Consider the following 19,936-nt stretch of genomic DNA (forward strand, 5'->3'; position numbering starts at 1 on the left):
CTGGAAACTTGCGGCGGTGTATCGTAAATGCGTCCGGCGCAAGGCGGGCCAAATCGAATGGGCGGCTAACATTTAAATTAGGCGCGCGCCCGCGCCGGACCTACTGCGCATGCTCCGTTTCCTAACTCCCCCCGTGCTTTGCGCGAAGTGACGTCATTTTTTCGAACGGCGACGCGCGTAGCGTACTTCCGTATTCCCGGACGGCTTACGCAAACGACGTTAAATTTTGAATTTCGACGCGGGAACGACGGCCATACTTTAGACAGCAATACGCTTGCTGACTAAAGTTAGGGCACCAAAAAAACGACTAACTTTGCGGCGGGAAACTAGACTAGCGGCGACGTAGCGAACGCGAAAAACCGTCGTGGATCCGCCGTAACTCCTAATTTGCATACCCGACGCTGGTTTACGACGCAAACTCCCCCCAGCGGCGGCCGCGGTACTGCATCCTAAGATCCGACAGTGTAAAACAATTACACCTGTCGGATCTTAGGGATATCTATGCGTAACTGATTCTATGAATCAGTCGCATAGATAGAAACAGAGATACGACGGCGTATCAGGAGAAACGCTGTCGTATCTCTTTTGTGAATCTGGCCCTAAGAATTTATATATTTCACTTAAATTCCACAGCTGCCAATTATTGTATAATATACACTGTAATAATATAATATATTATACAGATATTCTGCTGTTTCAAACGGCCTGACATTTTCACTACAGCAGTATATCCACCATGAGACCAGAACAAACCTATGCAAATGTATAATCTTTATAGACGGGAAATATATATTTTCAACTTTAACCCACTCTGACTGAGTAAAGTTTTGAATTATCCATAGGCTATTTCCTCGTGTAAAGCAAATAGGAGTTAAGCAGGCAAGCTGTAAATCAGGTATTTCAGGTAAGTGTGAATTGTCAAGGCCAAGTTAGTTGTTGCGCATCAATTTCAGAGCGACAGAATGTAGATGGATCGAACACAGCAAATAAAGAGCTGGATTCGGATTTCAGGGCGATTGAAACTGTCACTGGGCACACTGGCTCCGGCAGCACTCCCCAAAACGGGGAACCCCCCCCCTCCAAGGGGAAATGGAAAGGACCCAGAGTGTAGAATCCAGGCACATATGGGTAGATTCAGGTAGGGGCGCCTAAAATTAGGTCGGCGTAGCCTAGCATGTTTACACTACGCCGCCTTAAGTAAGAGAGGAAAGTACATGATTCAGAAAGCACTTACCTCCTTACTTAGGGAGGCGTAGTGTAAACACGGCGGGCGTAAGGGCGCCTAATTCAAATGGGTTGAGGGGGGGCGTGTTTAATGCTAATGAGGCTCGACCTCACGTTATTTGACGTTTTTTCTTACTGCGCATGCGCCGGGCGCCTACATTTCCTAGGGCGCATTGCGGCTAAGTACGCCGTACGGGCCTATTGATTTCGACGCGTACGTAAACGACATAACTCCAGATTCGCAGACGACTTACGCAAATGACGTAAAAAATTCGAACCTCGCGGTGGGAACGGCGGCCATACTTTAACATTGTTATTCCACCTCATAGGTGGAATAACTTTAGGCCGCCTAAGGCCTTACGGAAACTACGTTAATCGACTGCGGCGGGCTCGCGTACGTTCGGGAATCGGCGTAAAAGCTCATTTACATAATCTACGCCGGCCGCAATGGAAGCGCCACCTAGCGGCCATCCAAAAAATTGCAAGCTAAGATAGAACGGCGCAAGCCGGCCTATCTTAGCTTTGTTTAAGCGTATCTCTGTTTGAGCATACGCTTAAACAAACCCCCGGCGTAAATTCTGAGTTAGGCCGGCTTATCTACTGATAAGCCGGCCTAACTCTTTGTGAATCTACCTAATTGAATCCAATTAAAAAGTCAAACAAATATCCAAGAGTCCAAGGTCATTTAGTGATATAAATTATTTATTGCAGATTAGTGTCAACACGTTTCAGGGGCCAAACACAATCCTCCTTCATCAGGGCTTAAGAATTCTGACTGTGCTTAAAGTGGTTGTAAACCCATTTTTATAACTTTATGCTACACAGGTAAGCCCATATTAAAGAAAAAACAAAAGAGGGAGGGCGCACCGACCTAGTGCAAGCCCTACAAGGTAAGCCCATATAAAGGCTTACCTGCAGCTACCCTGGATATCTCCTAAACCTGCACGGTTTAGGAGATATCCCCCTGTGTCTGGATGTGCCGAAGTGATCGGCATATGGGCACTGAAGCAATGGCACGTCGTGCCGTTAACGGTGGCTCCCACGCGGGAGTGACGTCATCGCGGCTCCAGCCAATCACAGTGGCGGAGCCGTGATATCCGGAAGTAAGCTCTGGCAGAGATTCCGGGGGGATCGAGGATGGCTGCGGGGGCTTCGATCTAAGGTAAGTAATACATAATGAGCTAGTATGCTATGCAGCTCTATATTCAGAAATACTAGTCTTCTGTATCTGCCTAGAGGTCAAATATATTTGTCTTTGAAGAACAAGCCCATCAGTTGTGTGTTGTGGACCCTGGAAGAAGGACTCACCGGGTAGCCATGTCTGTATCGCTGCAAGTCCTCAGCTGCTTTGCCACTCCGAGAATACTGAAAGAACAAGTAAAACAAAATCAAAAATCACTCTACTATCTATCTATCTATCTACAGTGGGTAAAATAAGTATTTGATACCCAAGCAAAACATGACTTGGTGGAGAAACCCTTGTTGGGAAGCACAGAGGTCAGACATTTCTTGTAGTTGGTGATCAGGTTTCCACACATCTCAGGAGGGATTTTGGTCCACTCTTCTTTACAGATATTCTCTAAATCCTTAAGTTTTGTTGGCTGTCGCTTGGCAATTCGAAGTTTCAGCTCCCTCCATAAATTTTCTAAAGGATTGAGGTCTGGAGACTGACTAGGCCACTCCGTGGCCTTAGTGTGCTTCTTCTTGAGCCACTCCTTTGTTGCCTTGGTGGTATGTTTTGGGTCATTGTCATGCTGAAAGACCCATCCACGACCCATCTTCAGTGTTCTGGCTGAGGGAAGAAGGTTCTCATGCAAGATTTTACAATACACGGCCCCGTCCATTGGCCCCTCAATGTGACAAAGTCGGCCTGTACTTTTAGCAGGAAAACAGCCCCAAAGCTCAATGTTTCCACCTCCGTGCTTCACTGTAGGGATGATGTTCTTGGGGTCATAGGCAGCATTTTTCTTCCTCCAAACACGGTGGTTCGAGTTAATGCCAAACAGCTCAATTTTGGTCTCATCTGACCACGGCACTTTCTCCCGATCCTTCTCTGAATCATTTAGCTGTTCATTGGCAAACTTCAGACCTTGTGGGCGCTGCAAGATTTCAATCCATGTCGGCGTATTATGTTACCAATGGTTTGTTTGGTGACTAGGGGCCAGATTCACGTAGCTGCGGCGCAGCGTAAAGTAACCCGTTTACGTTACACCGCGGCAAGTTTTCAGATTTAGTGCCCGATCCACAAAGCACTTACCTGGAAACTTGCGGCGGTGTATCGTAAAGACGTCCGGCGCAAGACGGGCCAATTCAAATGGGCGTGTGCCATTTAAATTAGGCGCGCTCTCGCGCCGGACCTACCGCGCATGCTCCGTTTCCGAAATCCCGTCGTGCTTTGCGCGCCGTGACATCATTTTTTCGAACGGCGACGGGCGTAGCGTAATTCCGTATTCCCGGACAGCTTACGCAAACGACGTTTATTTTTAAATTTCGACGCGGGAACGACGGCCATACTTTAGACAGCAATACGTTTGCAGACTAAAGTTAGGGCACCAAAAAACTGCGACGGGAAACTAGACTAGCGGCGACGTAGCGAACGCGAAAAACCGTTGTGGATCGCCGTAACTCCTAATTTGCATACCCGACGCTGGTTTACAACGCGAACTCCCCCCAGCGGCGGCCGCGGTATTGCATCTTAAGATCCGACAGTGTAAAACAATTACACCTGTCGGATCTTATGGCTATCTATGCGTAACGGAATCTATGAATCAGTCGCATAGATAGAACAACAGATACGACGGCGTATCAGGAGATACACCGTCGTATCTGCTCTGTAAATCTGGCCTTATGGTCCCAACTTGTCTGAGATCCTTCACAAGCTCCTCCTGTGTAGTTCTGGGCTGATCCCCTCTCTTCTCATTATCATCTTTACCCCATGAGGCACAATCCAGCACGGAGCTCCAGAATGAGCAAGGGATGACATTTGATTATTTTTTTTGTCAGTGGATGTAAACCCAATTTTTTATTTTATTTTTGATGTCACAATGTAGAGAATAAGATTTCCTATCATCTGTGCCCAGTCTTGCCACACAGAGTTAATCCAGCGCTGAGCAATCCTCTTTTTATTGTTCAGTGAAATAAAACAGACTTCCAGATAAAGACCAAAGTCCTTGCTTGAGTGACAGGTCATTTACATATCTGGTGCACTAGCTTGCAGACATGCACAGCTTCTTGTCTATGTATATTCTGATGGCTGTTCACACTGAACTGTGGACCACCCCATATTTTGAAAACATTTAATCAAAACACAGGAAAGACAGCCAATCCTGCGAGAGCTGGAGGGTAGAGGAGAGGAGGAGGAGAGGGAAGGGGGAGGGGGATGTGAATTGTGCACTTTACAGAAGCTGTGCATGTCTGCAAGCTAGTGCACGAGATATGTAAATAACCTGTCACTCAAGCAAGGACTTTGGTCTTTATCTGGAAGTCTGTTTTATTTCACTGAACAATAAAAGAGGATTGCTCAGCGCTGGATTAACTATGTGTGGCAAGACTGGGCACAGATGATAGGAAATCTTATTCTCTATATTGTGACGTAAAACATTTTTTTGGGGGGGGTTTACATCCACTTTAAGGCCCCTTTCACACTGGGGCGGCGGGTGCATTTAACCCCCGCTAGCGGCCGAAAAAGGATTAAAACCACCCACAAGGTGCTGCTGTGCCGGCGCTTTGGCCGTGCTGCCCATTGGTTTCAATAGGCAGGAGCGGTATACACACCGCTCCTCCACCACTTCAAAGATGCTGCTAGCAGGACTTTTTTTACCGTCCTGTAAGCGCAACGCTCCAGTGTGAAAGCCCTCGGGGCTTTCACACTGTAGAGACAGCAGCGGCTGTTTCAGGTCGCTTTGCAGTCGCTATTTTTAGCGTTATAGCGCCTGCAAAGCGCCCCAGTGTGAAAGGGGTCTAAGAGATAACTTATGACTTTAGATTTAGGATTTAACAAATCTCATGTGACCATTATAGACGTGGCTTCCATTTTTTCTCAAGTTATGTGAACCTTTTAAAATATAGCAACCAATCAATTTCTCCCTTTTATGGCCCCAGCGCTATACTATGAAAGAGAGACACTAACTCATTTTGGAACAACAAAGCCCTCCGTTAGGTGCGTGTTTGGGGTTCTTACCTGGCGATTTTTTTTTCTTCTCGGTTTTGACTCTTTTAGATCCTCCTCATCGTCCTCCCAGGTAGAATCATGTTCTGAGTCCCAGGACTCTTCATCGTAAACCCAGGTACTCCAGCCAGACATGATGTCACAGTCCCAGAATAATTAGAGACTGTAAGAGACAGAAATGAAAATCACAAATTAGGAGCCACTCCTCTTCAGAATGCTCACATCCAGGGCCGATCCCTCGCATGTAAACGCTGCACGAGCGATAACATGTGAGTTTACGCCGCCGCAGCGCATCCCCCTGTGCGCTACGCCGACGCAGCGCAGAGAGGCAAGCATGGAATTTAGGAAGCCAGTGCTCCCCACACTGCGTCGGCGTGGCCTAGGTTTCGAAGGCACAGGCCGGCGTAGGTGGAAGTGGGCTTGACCCATGCAAACCCATGCAAATGAGGCGTGACCCCATGCAAATGATGGTCCGAGCGCCAGACAAGTACGTTTAACGAACTGCGCATGCGTCGTGCCGTGGACGCATCCCCCTGCGCATGCTCACAACCACGTCGGAACAACTGCCTAAGACACGCCGGATCACTGCCTACGCCATGACTGTATCCTACGCCCAGCCAGACTCACGTCCAACGTCAACTACGTAAAATACGCCGACTTGTATTCCTAGGTGCAGACCTTTGCATGTCTGCTGCTGGGTTACACCTCCTTTATGGGGCTTAACTTTACGCCGAACGTACAACTTACGCGCACCACTCGTAGCCTGCGTCGGGTGCGCGTACGTTCGTGAATCGCCGTATTTTCCTCATTTGCATATTTGAATGGCTGATCAATGGGAGCGCCACCATGCGTCCAGCCTAAATATGCGTCCACCCTACGCCGGCGTAGGCAAGTTACGTCGGCGGGATGAAGCCTATTTTTAGGCGTATCTTAGTTTGTGGGTCCGGCGCACAGATACGAAGGCGCATATTTGCACTTACGCGGCGTATCTTGAGATACGTCGGGGCAAGTGCTTTGTGAATCCGGGCCTACCTGTTTATCTACAACCGCCTGTCCCCCACATCTATTTAAAGTGCAGAATTTACAAAGGAGCTCTGAAAACAGGGGGCGGAGAGCTGAAGTTACATCAGTGAGGAAAGCTCTGAGAGCTGATTGGAGGGAAGTGACCCCCCCCTCCACACAGCGCACAAGAACAGAGCTGAGGCTGTCAATCACAGACTGTGTGCTGGAGCTATAAAGGGATATGCTTTGTTCAAATTTCATGTTTGAGGTTTACAACCATTTTAAGGGGGATGTAGGTATGCCAAAAGTGAACCATTCCCCCTGACTTTCACTAACTTTTTCTCACTAAAAATAGGTAATTCAAGTTGCAACCTGTTAAAATAGAGGTTTTATCTCCAATTTAAAGCTGAATTTCATATATGCATTTTTTTTCCATCCACCTAGCCATCCATAAACTCAACCATCCACCTTTCCTTCCATCCACCCCCCCCCCCCCCCAACTTATTTATCCACCCCCCACCTATCCATCTACCCACCTATCTATCCATAAATCCACCCATCCACCTATCTATCCTGCCCCCCCCCCCCACCTATCCATCCACCCACCCCCCACCTATCCATCCATAAATCCATCCACATATCCTTCCACCCACCTATCCTTCCACCCCCCCCCCCCCAGCTATCCATCCCACCACCTATCCATCCACCCACCTGTCCATCCACAAATCCATCCACCCACCTGTCCATTCATCCCCCCATCCATCCATCCACCCACCTATCCATCCATAAATCCACCCATCCACCTATCTATCCTGCCCCCCCCACCTATCCATCCACCCACCCCCCACCTATCCATCCATAAATCCATCCACATATCCTTCCACCCACCTATCCTTCCACCCCCCCCCCCAGCTATCCATCCCACCACCTATCCTTCCCCCCCCCCCCCCCCCAGCTATCCATCCCACCACCTATCCATCCACCCACCTGTCCATCCACAAATCCATCCACCCACCTGTCCATTCATCCCCCCATCCATCCATCCACCCACCTATCCATCCACCCACCCACCTGTCCATCCATAAATTCCATCCACCCACCTACCCATCCTTCCCCCAACCTATCCATCCATAAATCCATCCACCTACCCATCCATCCCCCCACCTATCCATCCACCCACCTATCCAACAATCCCTGCATACCCCTTCCTGCTGGTTGTGTATATATAAAAGCCCTATATAAATTGGTGCAAGCTGCGCACACGGCATTACAGCGCGAGGAAGCGACGTGTCAACATTGAAGAAGAGAAGAAGGCGACAGAAGCCCGGGGCCCCCCGCTCGTAATAGAGCTAAAGAAGAACGTGGGGCCCCGGCAGAAGAGAACCAGGTGCCGGTGAAGACCGGGACCCCCCCCCCCCCCCCCCGCAGAAGACGTTGAAGAAGCCCGGAAGGAGGGCCGCTCGTAAAAGAGCTAAAGAAGAAAGCGTCCCGGCGAAAGCGTCCTGGCGGAAGAGAACCAGCCCAGGACACCCCCCCCCGCAGAAGACGACGAAGAAGCCCTGGAAGGGGGGCCGCTCGTAAAAGAGCTAAAGAAGAAAGCGCCCCCCCTGGCGGAAGAGAACCAGATGACGGTGAACACCGGCCCGGGACCCCCACCCCCCACAGAAGACGCACCCGAAGAAGCCCAGGGGGGGCGCTCGTAAAAGAGCTATAGAAGAACGCGCCCCCCCCCCCCTGGCGGAAAAGAAGCAGACGGCGGTGAAGACTGGCCCGAGACCCCCTCCGCAGAAGACGCCTCGCTCGTAAAAGAGCTTAAAAGAAGAAAGCGGGGGCCCCGGCAGAACGCCCCCCGGAGCTGACTAATAAATTACTTTAATAACCCTGTGTAGTGTGTTTTAAAAAAAAAATATTCCACCAGGTGAATGGCGTAGGGGTGCGATGTACCCCATACTCATTCACCTAGGGTGGGGGGGCCTGGATTCCATTAAGCCCGCAGACCCCGACAACCAACGGCCAGGGTTGTCGGGAAGAGGCCCTGTCCTCATCAACATGGGGACAGGGTGCTTTGAGGTGGGGGGGCCGCAGGGCGTCCCCCTGCCCCAAAGCACCTACCTCCCCATGTTGAGGGCATGCGGCCTGGCACGGTTAAGGAGGGGGGGGCGCTTGCTAGTCCCCACCCCCTTTCCTGACTGCTGCGTGCTCGGATACGGGTCTGGTATGGATTTTGGGGTGACCCCCATGCCTTTTTTTCGGCGTACGGGGGTTCCCCTTAAAATCCATAGCAGACCCAAGGGCCTGGTATGCTCTTGGAGGGGGAACCCATGCCGTTTTTTTATTTGAAATTTGTCGTGGAGTTCCCCCTCAAGATTCATACCAGACAGAGTGCTTGGTATTGGCAGGGATCCAAGTCGAATCCCCGTTTAATATCGTGCCGCGGCTAAACGCAACCGTGGCTAATCGCACTGTACAAATGCAGCTGACCGCTGTGCCTGGAGTTTTGAATTCCAGCAAAAGATAAACATGCTTTTATCTGCGGCAAAACAGCCGTCCGTGTGAAAGGGGCCTTACCCCCCCCTAAATCCGGCTTTAGCACAAATATATTGAATTCAGGTTTCACTTTCTGTTCCAATCTACTGGGTGCGGTTTATAGGAAAGAGCCATTGTATAACCAGAGGCCAGCAAACACTCGCAGATCATGTAAGAGTCTAAAGCGATCCGTAAGGCTTGATTCACATCTATGCATTTTTTTGGGCCTTTTTGTAGATTTGCACCTCAGAACGTGTTCCATAGGAAACCATGTTAGATGGACTGCAGTGCAAATCTCCAAAAAGCACTAAAAATGCATCGGTGTGAATCAGGCCTAAGCACAGCCATAACCACTTAACCATTTGGCTGGCAAAAGACCAGAGCACTTTTTGCGATACGGCACTGCGTCGCTTTAACTGACAATTGCGCGGTCATGCGTCATTGCACCCAAACAAAATTGACGTCCTTTTTCCCCCCACAAATAGAGCTTTCTTTTGGTGGTATTTGATCAACTCTGCGGTTTTTATTTGTTGGGCTTAAAACTAAGGCCCAGATTCTCGTAGATGGGCGTAAAACTGTGCGGGCGTAACGTATGTGATTTACGTTACGCCGCCGCAAGTTTTACAGGCAAGTGCTTTATTCACGGCGTAGCGTAAATCACCCGGCGCAAGCCCGCCTAATTCAAATGAGCCGGGTAGGGGGCGTGGAGCATTTAAATTAAGCGCGTTCCCGCGCCGAACGTACTGCGCATGCGCCGTCCGTAAAATATCCCAGGGTGCGTGGCTCCAAATGACGTCGCAAGGACGTCATTGGTTTCGACGTGAACGTAAATGGCGTCCAGCCCCATTCACGGACGACTTACGAAAACGGCGTAAATTTTAAAATTTCGACGCGGGAACGACGGCCATACTTAACAATGGTTGCCCCTCATATAGCAGGGGCAACTTTACGCTGCGCAAATCTAACGTAAACGTCGTAACTTCACTGCAACGACCGCGCGTACGTTCGGGAATTCGCGTATTTAGCTAATTTGCATACTTAACGGGGAAAACGACGGAGGCGACACCTAGCGGAAAAAAAAAATTGCATTTAAGATCCGACAGCATAAGAGCCTTACGCCTGTCGGATCTAATGGATATCTATGCGTAACTGATTCTAAGAATCAGGCGCATAGAAACGATGGCCCAGATTAGGACTTACGATGGCGTACATTGCGTTGCCCTGTCGTAAGCCCTTTAAGAATCTGGGCCTAAATTTTCGCAGTGCTTTACCTATACGCTATATTACCAAAAGTGTTTGCAGCTATAACAGCTTCACCTCTTCTGGGAAGGCCGTCCACAAGGTTTAGGAGGGTGTCTATGGGAATGTTTGACCATTCTTCCAGAAGCGCATTTGTGAGGTCAGGCACTGATGAGGACAAGAAGTCCTGGCTTGCAGTTTCCACTCTAATGTATCCCAAAGGTGTTCTATGGGGTTGAGGTCAGGACTCTGTGCAGGCCAGTCAAGTTTCTCCACCCGAAGCTCGCTCATCCATGTCTTTATGGACCTTGCTTTGTGCCCTGGTGGGCAGTCATGTTGGAACAGGAAGGGGCCATCCCCAAAATGTCTTGGTATGTTGACACCTTAAGAGTTCCCTTCACTGGAACTTAGGGGCCAAGACCAACCCCACATCATAATCCGCCTCCACCAAATGATTTGGACAAAGCACAAAGCAAGGTCCATAAAGACATGGAAGAGCTAGTTTGGGGTGGAGGAACTTGACTGGTCTGCACAGAGTCCTGACCTCAACCCGATAGAACACCTTTGCGATGAATTACAGTGGTGACTGCGAACCAGGCCTTCTCATCCAACATCTGACCTCACAAATGCGCTTCTGGAAGAATGGTCAAACATTCCCATAGACACACTCCTAAACCTTGTGGACGGCCTTCCCAGAAGAGTTGAAGCTGTTATAGCTGCAAAGGGAGGGCCAACTCAATATTGAACCCTACGGACTAAGGCCCCTTTCACACTGAGGAGTATTTCAGGCGTTACAGCGCTAAAATTAGCGCTGCTATAACGCCTGAAAAACTCCTGCTCAGTCTTCTCAATGTGAAAGCTGGACTGAGGCGATGCGCTGGCGGGAGAGAAAAAAATCTCCTGCAAGCAGCATCTTTGGAGCGGTGAGAGGAGCGGCATGTATACCGCTCCTTCACTGTTCCTTCCCATTTAAAACAATGGGAAACCGCGGCAATACCGCCCGCAATGCACTTCTGCAGAGGCGCATTGCGGGCAGTATTAACCCTTTATCGGCCGCTAGCGGGGGTTAATACCGCACCGCTAGCGGCCGAATCCTGCGGCAATTCCGACTGTATAGCGCCACTAAAAATACCACGTGGCGGGACACAGCATCGGTCTCCTCTCCCTGACAGGACGTGGATCTCTGTGTTTACACACAGGGATCCACTGTCCTGCTCCGTTACTGGGCAATCGCGGGTGCCCGGCGGGCATCGCAGCTGCCAGGCACGCGCATCGGGCTCCCAGTAACGCGGCGGGGGCGCGCGCCCCCTAGTGGCTCGACAGGTAAGCCTATAATAAGGCCTACCTATAGGTACTGTAACTATCTCCTAAACGTGCGCCGTTTAGGAGATATTTGCTGTACACTGCGCCGATGAGGTCATCAGCGCATGCGCTGTGAAGCGGCCGCCCGTGCAATTTTTTCGATAGCAAGTGCCGTGACCAGTAGCTCCCGCGCGCATGCATGGTAGTAACGTCACGTGACTCTGGCCAGTCACAGAGCCAGAGTCTGCGGCCCTGGAAGGAAGAGGGGCGAAGGTGGATGCGGCCACTAGCAGGGACAGCACAGCTTTCATTTTTGCAGGTAAGTGTCACGATGCATGCTAGCCCATTATGCTTTTACTTTGCAGGGGGGGAAAAAAAGAGGATGTAAAACCCATCAGGATTTACTTCCTCTTTAAGGGGCGTGGCAAGGGGTGTGTCCTGTGCCTACATACTTTTGCTAATAGGTGTCCCTCATTCCCATTTCAAAAGGTTGGGAGGTATGTAGCACTGAGGTGTAACAAAGGGTGACAAAAAAAAAAAGTGAAACAATATTTTCTAAAATAAAAATAAATGTCAATAGGTCATGATACGCAGAAAAATCCATGTCATTCAGTTAGGCGGGGTTCACATACATACGGTACCCCCCAACTTTTTGAGATGGGAATAAGGGACACCTATCAGCAAAAGAATGCAGCCATAGGACACATCCCCGGCCACACCCCCTTAAAGGAGAATTGTACACAAAAACAAGAGTGGTTAAACCCACAAGTGCTTTTTTTTTTTTTACCACTACTATTATTTATATTGGGCTAGATTCAGGTAGACTTACGACGGGCGTATCAGTAGATACGCCGTCGTAAGTCCGAATCCGCGCCGTCGTATCTTTAAGCGTATGCTCAAATTGAGATACGCTTAAATATTGCTAAGATATGACCAGCGTAAGTCTCCTACGCCGTCGTATCTTAGGGTGCATATTTACGCTGGCCGCTAGGTGGCGCTTCCGTTGATTTCCGCGTAGAATATGCAAATGAGCTAGATACGCCGATTCAGAAACGTACATCCGCCCGGCGGATTTTTTTACGTTGTTTACGTAAGGCTTTTTCCAGCGTAAAGTTACCCCTGCTATATAAGGCGTAGCCAATGTTAAGTATGGACGTCGGGGCAGCGTCGAATTTTCCGTCGTTTGCGTAAGTCGTTCGCGAATAGGGCTTTGCGTAAATTACGTTCACGTCGAAAGCATTGACTATTTGCGACGTGATTAGGAGCATGCGCACTGGGATACATTCACGGACGGCGCATGACGTGGGGGTCATGTTTTATTTACATAAAACACGCCCACCTCTTCACAATTTGAATTAGGCGCGCTTACGCCGGCACATTTACGATACGCCGCCGTAACTTAGGGCGCAGGTTCTTTCTGAATACAGAACCTGCCTCGCTAAGTTACGGCGGCGTAGCGTATCTGAGATACGCTACGCCCGCACAAAGTTACGCCGGGCTTTATGAATCTTTATTGACTTTTGGAATTTACAAATGCAGCAATTTAGAAATCGGATGAAAGGTTTAGCACTGGGAAACACTTTTTGAAAGATAAAAAGTGCATTTTATATACAACTATAGAGATGAGGGACAAATGAGGAGGAACAAGGGACTTTGTTCCAAATCAGGGACAGTTGGGAGCTATGATAACAGAACACAGCAAAGACAAATGTTTAAAGCCCTTTCATTTCCTCCTCCTAGAAGTCAGACATTAGAAGGCGGCGTGTGCCTGGGCTCAGAACACTCTCTGGTTTTACTCACCTCGGTTATTCGGCGACACCCAAAGCAGGATTTCACTTTTGAGCTGGAAATCTCCGGCGATATAAAATGTCCAGGAGAAAACAAGACGGTGTGTAACTCGCAAACCAGTTACGCCACAATATATCTGCTCTCTTCAAGTTTCACTTTCTATTCCTATCTTTGTAACTGAAAGGACACTCCCACTGAGTCAGCAGCCGGGGGTTATGTACTAACCACGCCCATATTTTCCACTTCCCCAAATCTAGGGCTATAAAAGGTTCACTGGGGAGCTTGAAGTACAACCTTCATAAAGTATAGAAGGGCAATAACGAATCGGATGTCTTCTTTTGTACCTGCCAGTTCCTCACCTCTTTTTATTTCGGTGATGCAAAAGTTTGTTTTTGATTCAATTCCAGATCAAGTAACTGGAACACATGATTTACAGCCAGGTGATTGGGTCCTAGTAAAAGAACATGTGAAAGTACCTTTGGGACTAAATTTTGAAGGACCCAACCGAGTGTCCCTGACATGGGCGTCCGCTGAAATTTTTTCAGAGGGGTGGCGCTTTGGCAGCGACGATACACAGTTGCATTTTACCCTTTCTTTGACCGCTAGCGGGGGTTAAAAGAGCCCCCCACGTTAAAATGGAAAAACAACCCACTGCGCCCCCTGCATCTTTCAATATCTCTTTGTCACTACTGTGTACCCCCTCTTCACAACTGCACCTCTGGACCCCTTTACATTACACAGCACCCCACAGCTCTGGCCCCCTTTACATTACACAGCACCCCACAGCTCTGGCCCCCTTTACATTACACAGCACCCCACAGCTCTGGCCCCCTTTACATTACACCGCACCCCACAGCTCTGGACCCCTTTACATTACACAGCACCCTGCACCACTGGACCCCTTTACATTATACAGCACCCCACAGATCTGGCCCCCTTTACATTCCACAGCACCCCACAGCTCTGGCCCCCTTTACATTACACAGCACCCTGCATCACTGGTCCCCTTTACATTATACAGCACCCTGCATCACTGGTCCCCTTTACATTACACAGCACCCTGCACCACTGCCCCCCTTTACATTACACAGCACCCTGCATCACTGGCCCCCTTTACATTACACAGCACCCTGCACCACTGGACCCCTTTACATTATACAGCACCCTGCATCACTGGTCCCCTTTACATTACACAGCACCCTGCATTACTGGCCCCCTTTACATAACACAGCACCCTGCATCACTGGCCCCCTTTACATTACACAGCACCCTGCACCACTGGACCCCTTTACATTATACAGCACCCTGCATCACTGGTCCCCTTTACATTACACTGCACCCTGCATCACTGGACCCCTTTACATTACACAGCACCCAGCACCACTGGACCCCTTTACATTACACAGCACCCTGCACCACTGGACCCCTTTACATTATACAGCACCCTGCATCACTGGTCCCCTTTACATTACACAGCACCCTGCATCACTGGACCCCTTTACATTACACAGCACCCAGCACCACTGGACCTAGGGGCGGACTGACAACTCATGGGGCCCCCGGGCAATAGAAGATTATGGGGCCCCCAGGCTTACAGATGGCCACCAAGCTAGGAGGCATTACAGAGGCGGGGCAGCTAAAATCTCAGGATTTTCACATCAAAAGCGTGTCGGTTTTGGACATATCAGGGACAGATGTGAAAAAAACACAGATTTTTACATACTGTCCCTGGTTTTAATGAGCCTGGCAACCCTGATGGGGCCCCCTAGTGGCCCTCGGTCAGTGCCCGAGTGCCTCAATGGTCAGTCCGCCCCTGACTGGACCCCTTTACATTATACAGCACCCTGCATCACTGGACCCCTTTACATTACACAGCACCCCTTTCCCTTGACTGAAACACTACACCATATTGACAGTATATTTATTTCAGAAGAGGGACAGGCACTTTAAATAAGGGACAACTAGAGGGGAGGGAAGCGCTGCAGTCACCGCTTAATTTGGCCCCAGGGCCAGTTCGGCCCTGCTCCTGGCTCTCCCTGGCGATTCCAGGGGGGGGGAACGACCCCCCTTGCCCTATGGAGCGGACGCCCATGGTCCCTGACAACTGATACAGCTGTCGAGTGATGTGGATACATGCCAGCCATTGCAAGAAAGTGCAGCTAATTTCAAATGATGAGTAAAAAATTACTGTTATGCCTAAACTACTCTTATGTAATTTGAGTAATTGATAAATATGTTCACATGGGGCAGACAGTTCAAAAAAGGAACACACCTGGTACCCATTTACCATATTTATCGGCGTATACCGCGCACTTTTTTCCCCTGCTGCCGAAACAGACCGAGCCGAGTGTACTGCGCACTCGGCTAGGCTCGGCCATGCCCGCAGCCACGCCTTGACGGGGCCTGCAGCTTACACAGGTATTTGCAAATGTGTGCAACTAAACCTCTGTTTTTAATGCATAGAGCTAGACAGGTTCATTTGGTTTGTTGCTTTTTTGGTTGGTAACTTTGAGCCTGGTTATTATGGAAACATTTTTTTCATATATATATTTAATTATTGCTAAAAACGCATCTCATTTAAAGTCCCAAAAACTCCCCCTCCTCTATCTATTAACAGGGATGGAGGCCTATGTTTGTTGATCATATTTTTTTCTATTGAAAAGCCTGTGGCGTGCAAAACACAACCCAAAAACTTCACCTGGTGCAGGAAAAATGTGCACACACAGAAAACTGACGGGTGCATCGTCAATTTGTCCTCCGAAAAGGACCCAGCTCTGATCCCCCGGGGCGTTAGGCTCCTGGTAGGGACTAGAGTAAATTGTGGTCCGTGCAGCCAAAGCCACACGGACCCAACATCCTCGGAGGGACTGCCGAAACAGAACCCTCCTCGGTGAGGCTCCCCCGAAGGGAGACCCCATGAGAGCAGGCAAACTAAGCCAGAAGGTCATGTCCGCCCACTCCCAAGACTTTCAGAGCAGGCCCGAGGAGGACCAGCACCCTACTCATCACACATAAAGTGCTAAAGTGCACCAACAAAAAAAGATGTACAGTGACGAACAGGGGTAAAATAAAAAAGAAAGTGGGGGGAAAGGAAGGTGGAAGAGGTGAGTGGAAAGTGGCCACCATGCAATACGATGGCCGGCCCTCCGGCCAGGAACAAAAATTCCCCTGGTCCTAGCCAAAAGGCTCAGCCCTAGAGGCAGATGTCAAAAAGGTGTGTGTGGAGATTGTGACCTAAGGTGCCACACGATGAGTGCCCCTTCAAACACTCGTGCAATGTATGGCACCCCTGGACTGCCACTCCAGAGCAACTATCTCCACAGGCTTTTCAACAGACCCTGACCCACGGCCCGGACCAGCAGCACCCTTCCCAGCCAGGAAGGCAGGAGAAGAGGTCGGGTGAGCCCACCTCAGCAGGCTACTACACACAACACCCAACCCTTCTACCTAATCACATTCGGGAAATACTAACCGCTCCTCCCGGCGAAAAGAGGAGCAAGGCTTCTCTCCCGAACAACTGACTGGGGCAGGCACCACCAAATCCAGGCCGGAGGTCAGAGGCCCAGCCCTCCAGCTTCGACCTCATGCCTCTCTGTCCCGATCAGAAGGCTTTCACCTCCACGCCAGCAGGTTTAGCATCCGCCGACCGCCATTCCTTTCCCCCTAGGCTCCAGACGGATACTAAGTGGTCCATGCAGCCGAAGCCGACACAGACCCAACTTCCTTGGAGGGTCTGACGAAACAGAACCCTCCCAGGTGGAGCTCCCCCGAAGGGAGACCCCATGAGAGCAGGCGAACTAAGCCAGAAGGCCATGTCCATCCACTCCCAAGACGTTCAGGGCTGGCCTGAGGAGGACCAGCACCCTACTCATCACACATAAAGTGCTAAAGTGCACCAAAAAAAAAGATGTACAGTGACGAACAGGAGTAAAATAAAAAAGAAAGTGGGGGAAAAGGAAGGTGGAAGAGGTGAGTGGAAAGTGGCCACCGTGCAATACGATGGCCGGCCCTCCGGCCAGGAACAAAAATTCCCCTGGTCCTAGCCAAAAGGCTCGGCCCTAGAGGCAGATGTCAAAAAGGTGTGTGTGGAGATTGTGACCTAAGGTGCCACACGATGAGTGCCCCTTCAAACACTTGTGCAATGTATGGCACCCCTGGACTGCCACTCCAGAGCAACTATCTCCACAGGCTTTTCAAAAGACCCTGACCCACGGCCCAGACCAGCAGCACCCTTCCCAGCCAGGAAAGCAGGAGAAGAGGTCGGGTGAGCCCACCTCAGCAGGCTACTACACACAACACCCAACCCTTCTACCTAATCACATTCGGGAAATACTAACCGCTCCTCCCGGCGAAAAGAGGAGCAAGGCTTCTCTCCCGAACAACTGACTGGGGCAGGCACCACCAAATCCAGGCCGGAAGCCAGAGGCCCAGCCCTCCAGCTTCGACCTTATGCCTCTCTGTCCCGATCAGAAGGCTTTCACCTCCACGCCAGCAGGTTTAGCATCCGCCGACCGCCATCCCTTTCCCCCTAGGCTCCAGACGGATACTAAGTGGTCCATGCAGCCGAAGCCGACACAGACCCAACTTCCTTGGAGGGTCTGACGAAACAGAACCCTCCCAGGTGGGGCTCCCCCGAAGGGAGACCCCATGAGAGCAGGCAAACTAAGCCAAAAGGCCATGTCCACCCACTCCCAAGACGTTCAGGGCTGGCCCGAGGACCGGCACCCTACTAATCACACAGTGAACATAACATGCACCAACAAAAAAAGACAAAGTGACGACACAGGGGTAAAATAAAAAAGAAAGTGGGGAAGAAGGAAGGTGGGAGATGTGAGTAGAAAGTGACCATCGTGCAATACGATGGCCGGCCCTCCGGCCAGGAAACAAAAATTCCTCTGGTCCCAGCCAAAAGGCCCGGCCCTAGAGGCAGCTGGTAAAAAAGTATTTGTGGAGATGTGACCAAGGTGCCACACTTGTAAGTGCCCTCTCAAACACTTGTGCATGGTATGGCACCCCTGGACTGCCACTCCAGGGGCACTATCTCCACAGGCTTTTCAACGGACCCTGGCCCACAGCCCAGACCAGCAGCACCCTTCCCAGCCAGGAAGTTAGGAGTTCTGAGAGATTGGGGAGAGCCCACCTCAGCAGGCTACTCCCACTACTCCCATCACTCCCTAATTACGTTCGGGAAATACTAACCGCTACTCCCGACAGAAAGAGGAGCAAGTGTTCTCGAACAACTGACCAGGGCAGGCACCACAAAATCCAGGCCAGAGGCCAGGGGTGCTGGGACCACCGATGTCCCGGCAACCAGTGACGTCACGGGCGCAGCCCTCCCCTCTTCCCGCCCGCTGTTTGAAATAACAATCTTTCCGTGTGTGTAGCAGCGGGCGGGAGTCGGGATTTGCGAAGAGCTGAAGTCGGCTAGTGTGGAGCAGTGGCATACTAACTATGGGGAGGAGGGCGTGCCGCACCGGGTGCCACATGCTGGGGGGTGTCAGGCCGGTGCCCCCCCTCCGCGACTGAAGAGGACATAGCGCGGAGACAGCGGGCGGCATGGCTGTGACAGGGAGGCAGCAGCAGCAGCCGTAACAGTGACACACAGGCTGAAGCCTGGCTTTGTGGGGGGGCGGGGTGGGGGGTCCGTTGGCACACCCGGGACCCGGCCACAGCTCTGATAAGTCTCGGCTGTGACTGTCTCACAGCCGAGCAGACCGAAGCCACCTCCCCCTAAGGGTAGTCTACAAGTGCTGTGTGTGCAGCACACGGCACGCTAATCACCTGAGCCGAGGTGCACAACATTATGGGTCTGAAAAGGGGGTGTTTGTATTGTAGGGAAGGGTCTGCACTGTAGGGGGAGGGGTTTGCATTGTAGGGGGGGTCCAGAACTGTTAGGGGGTGTGTAACATCTAGAGCTGTGGGGGGCTGTGCAATGCAAAGGGTTACAGTGTAATGTAAAGGGTCCAGTGGTGCAGGGTGCTGTGTAATGTAAAGGGGTCCAGAGGTGCAGGTGCTATGTAATGTAAGTGGTGCAGGATGCTGTGTAATGTAAAGAGGTCCAGTGATGCAGGGTGCTGTGTAATGTAAAGGGGTCCAGTGATGCAGGATGCTGTGTAATGTAAGGGGGTCCAGTGATGCAGGGTGCTGTGTAATGTAAAGGGTGCAAGGTGCTGTGTAATGTAAAGGGGTCCAGAGATGCAGGGGGCTGTGTAATGTAAGGAGTCCAGTGGTGCAGGGTGATGTGTGATGTAAAGGGGTCCAGAGATCCAGGGTGCTGTGTAATGTAAAGGGGTCCAGATATGCAGGGTGCTGTGTAATGTAAAGGGGTCCAGAGATGCAGGGTGCTGTGTAATGTAAAGGGGTCCAGAGATGCAGGGTGCTGTGTAATGTAAAGGGGTCCAGAGATGCAGGGTGCTGTGTAATGTAAAGGGGTCCAGTGATGCAGGGTGCTGTGTAATGTAAAGGGGTCCAGTGGTGCAGGGTGCTGTGTAATGTAAAGGGGTCCAGAGATGCAGGGTGCTATGTAATGTAAAGGGGTCCAGTGGTGCAGGGTGCTGTGTAATGTAAAGGGGTCAAGAGATGCAGGGTGTTATGTAATGTAATGGGTGCAGGGTGCTGTGTAATGTAAAGGGGTCCAGTGGTGCAGGGTGCTGTGTAATGTAAAGGGGTCTAGAGATGCAGGGTGCT

General features: G+C 50.6%; 1 protein-coding gene across 1 annotated transcript in view; it reads right to left on the bottom strand.

Annotated features, from left to right (window-relative positions):
• The window catches only part of LOC120918260 (opioid growth factor receptor-like), a 31,621-nt gene extending 18,194 nt beyond the window's left edge, over positions 1-13,427 (bottom strand). Inside the window, exons 1-3 of the mRNA XM_040329774.1 lie at positions 13,262-13,427; positions 5,405-5,555; positions 2,533-2,589 (exon numbers count right to left, since the gene is read on the bottom strand). Coding sequence (XP_040185708.1) covers positions 2,533-2,589; positions 5,405-5,527 — 180 coding nt within the window. The 5' untranslated portion in view covers positions 5,528-5,555; positions 13,262-13,427. The remainder of the gene's footprint in view (positions 1-2,532; positions 2,590-5,404; positions 5,556-13,261) is intronic.
• Between the last annotated feature and the right edge of the window lie 6,509 nt (positions 13,428-19,936).

This window comes from Rana temporaria, chromosome 12 (genome assembly GCF_905171775.1).
Source record: "Rana temporaria chromosome 12, aRanTem1.1, whole genome shotgun sequence".
NCBI classification, from domain to species: Eukaryota; Metazoa; Chordata; class Amphibia; order Anura; family Ranidae; genus Rana; species Rana temporaria.